Source organism: Entelurus aequoreus, linkage group LG10 (genome assembly GCF_033978785.1).
Source record: "Entelurus aequoreus isolate RoL-2023_Sb linkage group LG10, RoL_Eaeq_v1.1, whole genome shotgun sequence".
Taxonomy (NCBI): Eukaryota; Metazoa; Chordata; class Actinopteri; order Syngnathiformes; family Syngnathidae; genus Entelurus; species Entelurus aequoreus.
This window is the reverse complement of record NC_084740.1, coordinates 67113783-67118782: the sequence shown is the minus strand read 5'-3', so window position 1 is coordinate 67118782 and position 5000 is coordinate 67113783. Positions and strand designations below refer to the sequence as shown.

General features: G+C 39.5%; 1 protein-coding gene across 1 annotated transcript in view; it reads right to left on the bottom strand.

Annotated features, from left to right (window-relative positions):
- LOC133658950 (zinc finger protein 83-like) overlaps window positions 1-5000 on the bottom strand; it is a 32857-nt gene that overhangs the window by 7503 nt on the left and 20354 nt on the right. The window contains exon 4 of the mRNA XM_062061504.1: window positions 2513-2758. Coding sequence (XP_061917488.1) covers window positions 2513-2758 — 246 coding nt within the window. The remainder of the gene's footprint in view (window positions 1-2512; window positions 2759-5000) is intronic.

The window sequence follows — 5000 nt, the reverse complement described above, 5'->3', positions numbered from 1 at the left end:
TATCATAGCTCTGACGAGGTCCCGTAGCTAAGTTAGCTTCAATGGCGTCGTTAGCAATAGCATTGCTAGGCTTCGACAGGCAGCACAGCATTAACCGTGTATTTACAGGTCCAGTGTTTGGTTCGGTGTCTCCTGATAGTAGTATTGTTGATCTGCTGTCTATCCTTCCAGTCAGGGGCTTATTTCTTTTGTTTCTATCTGCATTTAAGCACGATGCTATCACGTTAGCTCCGTAGCTAAAGTGCTTCACCGATGTATTGTCGTGGAGATAAAAGTCACTGTGAATATCCATTTTGCGTTCTCGACTCTCATTTTCAAGAGGATATAGTATCCGAGGTGGTTTAAAATACAAATCCGTGATCCACAATAGAAAAAGGAGAGAGTGTGGAATCCAATGAGCCCTTGTACCTAAGTTACAGTCAGAGCGAAAAAAGATATGTCCTGCACTGCACTCTAGTCCTTCACTCACGTTCCTCATCCACAAATCTTTCATCCTCGCTCAAATTAATGGGGTAATCGTCGCTTTCTCTGTCCGAATTGCTCTCGCTGCTGGTGTAAACAATGGGGAAATGTGAGGAGCCTTTCAACCTGCGACGTCACGCTACTTCCGGTACTGGCTTTTTTTATTATCAGCGACCAAAAGTTGCGAATAAAAAAAATCATTTCAGTAGGCCTTTAAAGGCCTACTGAAATGATTTTTTTTAATTTAAACGGGGATAGCAGATCTATTCTATGTGTCATACTTGATCATTTCGCGATATTGCCATATTTTTGCTGAAAGGATTTAGTATAGAACAACGACGATAAAGATTGCAACTTTTGGTATCTGATAAAAAAAAGGCTTGCCCCTACCGGAAGTAGCGTGACGTAGTCAGTTGAACATATACGCAAAGTTCCCTATTGTTTACAATGATGGCCGCATGAAGTGAGAGAGATTCGGACTGAGAAAGCGACAATTTCCCCATTAATTTGAGCGAGGATGAAAGATTTGTGGATGAGTAAAGTGCAAGTGAAGGACTAGTGGGGAGTTGAAGCTATTCAGATAGGGAAGATGCTGTGAGAGCCGGGGGTGACCTGATATTCAGCTGGGAATGACTACAACAGTAAATAAACACAAGACATATATATACTCTATTAGCCACAACACAACCAGGCTTATATTTAATATGCCACAAATTAATCCTGCATAAAAACACCTGCGTGTTTGTTACGCTAGCTCCTAGCTCCTCTGCTAGCTCCTAGCTCCATAGAACACGCCAATACAATTCAAACACCTGATCAACACACACAATCACTCAGCCCAAAAGACCGTTCACCTAACTCAAGGTTCATAAAGCTTATATATTTTTAAAAAATTACGTACATGACGCGCACATACGGTCAAGCTATCAAATGTTTAGCAGCCAAGGCTGCATACTCACGGTACCTGATATTCAGCTGGGAATGACTACAACAGTAAATAAACACAAGACATATATATACTCTATTAGCCACAACACAACCAGGCTTATATTTAATATGCCACAAATTAATCCTGCATAAAAACACCTGCGTGTTTGTTATGCTAGCTCCTAGCTCCTATGCTAGCTCCTAGCTCCATAGAACACGCCAATACAATTCAAACACCTGATCAACACACACAATCACTCAGCCCAAAAGACCGTTCACCTAACCCAAGGTTCATAAAGCTTATATATTTTAAAAAAGTTACGTACATACGCAAAAAAAAGTTGCGCACATACGGTCAAGCGATCAAATGTTTAGAAGCCAAAGCTGCATACTCACAGTAGCACGTCTGCGTCTTTGTCATCCAAATCAAAGTAATCCTGGTAAGAGTCTGTGTTGTCCCAGTTCTCTACAGGCGTCTGTGTATCGAAGTCAAAAGTCCTCCTGGTTAGAGTCTCTGTTATCCGAGTTCTTCCATCTTGACTGCATCTTTCGGGAATGTAAACAAAGAAGCGCCGGCTGTGTACTGTTGTTGCTGACTACGTTCGAAAAATACGTCCATTTCGCACCGACAACTTTCTTCTTTGCTTGCTCAGCTTCCTTCTCCGTAATGCAATGAACATGATTGCAACAGATTCACGAACACAGATGTCCAGAATACTGTGGAATTATGAAATGAAAACAGAGCTTTTTCGTATTGGCTTCAATGTGGAAGGCATACCCGTGTTCGCCGGGCTACGTCACGCGCATACGTCATCCTCAGAGGCGTTTCGAACCGGAAGTTTAGCGGCAAATTTAAAATGTCACTTTATAAGTTAACCCGGCCGTATTGGCATGTGTTATAATGTTAAGATTTCATCATTGATATATAAACTATCAGACTGTGTGGTCGGTAGTAGTGGGTTTCAGTAGGCCTTTAACCATGTCAGGTAGGTAAGATTTTCTTTATTTTTATTGAATTTCTGTGTTCAAAAACAAGTATATCTCCAACGTGAGAGAATGTTGGACCCTCAATGAAAATCTGTTACAAACATTGTGTTAGATGATATCTGGATGTTCTGCTTACTTGGACTAGGATGAAGCTGTGAGGACTCAGGTGGTTTGTCTTCATGGTCTTCAGTCTTCACAGAGACAACAGTCAGTGGAAACTTGGTGAGATCAGCCTCCTCTTGCCCGAGAAGACACTCTCTCTCCTCTTCTTTAAATTGGGGGGGCTGTGGATCCTCCTGTTCCTCATTTACATGAGGGGTCTGTGGGTGCTTTTCTTCATCATTAAAATGAGGAGCATGTGGAGCTTTAAGAGCCTGGACATCTGCAAGAGACAAAAAAAACAACACATTTTAACTCAGACGTGTAGAATATTATACAGTACATGAAATATGAATATTTTACAAGTGGACAATGTGTTGGAAAATGTCTATGAATATTCTCATCCATCAGGTCGTTGTCATCTCAGGGCATTCCATCGATCGCAATTGGACTGTTTGGTTTGTCTTAGAAGACATTTCTCCACTCATCCGAGTAGGCTTCATCAGTTCGTACTCATATAATTAGATTGGCAGGTTGGTGTTCCTGGCTAACATCTTTGTAATAATGTTTACCTATAAAATCACCATTGTTAAAGGTCAATTATTTCCATGTTGCTGCTGACGTTTAAAAAAAAAAGCAAACTATAACCTGCTATCCAAGAATGTACAACAATTATTCTCAATAAAAGAGGATAAATATGAACTTATAGAGAAAAGGCTAACTTAAAACATGTGTTTGCACGTATAACACTTAACACATGTAGCATATCAGTATGTGGAATTAAATTATGGAATGGATTAAGCAAAGAAGTCAAACACTGGATGAATAGGATGCAATTTAGAGGAATGTTCGAACTAAAAAAGTTTAAAAAGTACAAAGACGAGAAATTCTGATTAACATAAAACTTTGCTTCTTCCTGCTCATTTTTGGACATGGATGGAACAATACAAATATCTAGAATATGTGATGTATTGTAACTACATGTTCAAAATGAACTTAAACCAGGGGTCGGCAACCAAAAACGTTGAAAGAGCCATATTGGACTAAAAATACAATAAACAAATCTGTCTGGAGCCGCCAAAAATGAAAAGCCGTATTTACGTCTTGCAATGAAGGCAACACATGATATAAGGTAAAGTTAAAGTATCAATGATTGTCACACACACACGAGGTGTGGCAAAATTATTCTCTGCATTTGACCCATCACCTTTGATCACCTCCTGGGAGGTGAGGGGAGCAGTGAGCAGCAGCGGTGGCCGCGCCTGAGAATGATTTTTTTGATTTAACCCCCAATTCCAACCCTTGATGCTGAGTGCCAAGCAGGGAGGTAATGGGTCCCATTTTTATAGTCTTTGATATGACTCGGCCGGGGTTTGAACTCACAACCTACATATACAAGTGTCTATATTAGCTATAATAGCCTACTATCAAAATGACTGTCGCAAATCTTCGTTGACAGAAATGTTGAAATTTACTATTTATTCTACACATTTTTACAACATTAGAAACCATTTGTAAATCAGAGACTACTCAGAAGGTGAAATAACTCCTGGAAATTACTGGCTTTTTAATGGCCAAAGGTATAGATGTGTGTGTCCAAGTTAAAGGAAACGGCAGGCTGTCTTCTTTTAATACATTTATTACAATCTTTGGCAAGCTAGGTAATGTTTGCTGTGGTCTGGAACAATATGGCACACAAACAACTATCTGAAATGCAGCCAATAATACATACAGATAATGTGTCATGAGACATGTAAAACTAAATTATATACAAAGGGGATAAAAGTAAAGGATATTAAATGAGCTCAAATACACCTACAAATGAGGCATAATGATGCAATATACAGCTAGCCCAAATAGCATGTTAGGATTGATTAGCTTGCAGTCATGCAATGACCAAATATGGCTGATTAGCACTCCAACACATTTGTGCATTCACGCGCAGCATGAAACTTTTGGTGGATAAAATGAGACAAAGAAGGAGTGGAAGATTTTACATGTAAACAAACTGTCGCGTCACAGTCCACACTATGGTGAGTTCAAGAACCGCCAAAATTAGTAGGACAAAACGATGTTCACCAAATACTGTCATCAGTGAAGCATACACACAAACATATTAAACGGTGGGCTTTTTAACAATTGGAAAGGTTTGTGTCATGTTTGTCCTCAAACAAAAAACCTACTAAAACTAAAAAATGATTTCCCCCCATCTTTTTAAATTTTCAATCCTTTATTAAAAAATGCTAGGGCGGCACTAAAGAGCCGCGGGTTCTTGATAACGTTATTCCAAGTGTCCTTTTATGTTACTGATGAAATATTAAGTTAGTGAAAATGTGAGAGCAAAAAGTAAACAAACCTGTTCTGTGTATCAAAACTTGATGTTTCTGGAAATCAACGTCCAGTTGACGTTGCCTCTCGTTCTCCTCTTTTGTTCGAGAAAGTTCCTCTTCGCACTTTGCTATCGTTCTTTCGCACATTTTCACAAACTCCTAACACTTCCCACTCACTTTGGACTCTGCTGAGCG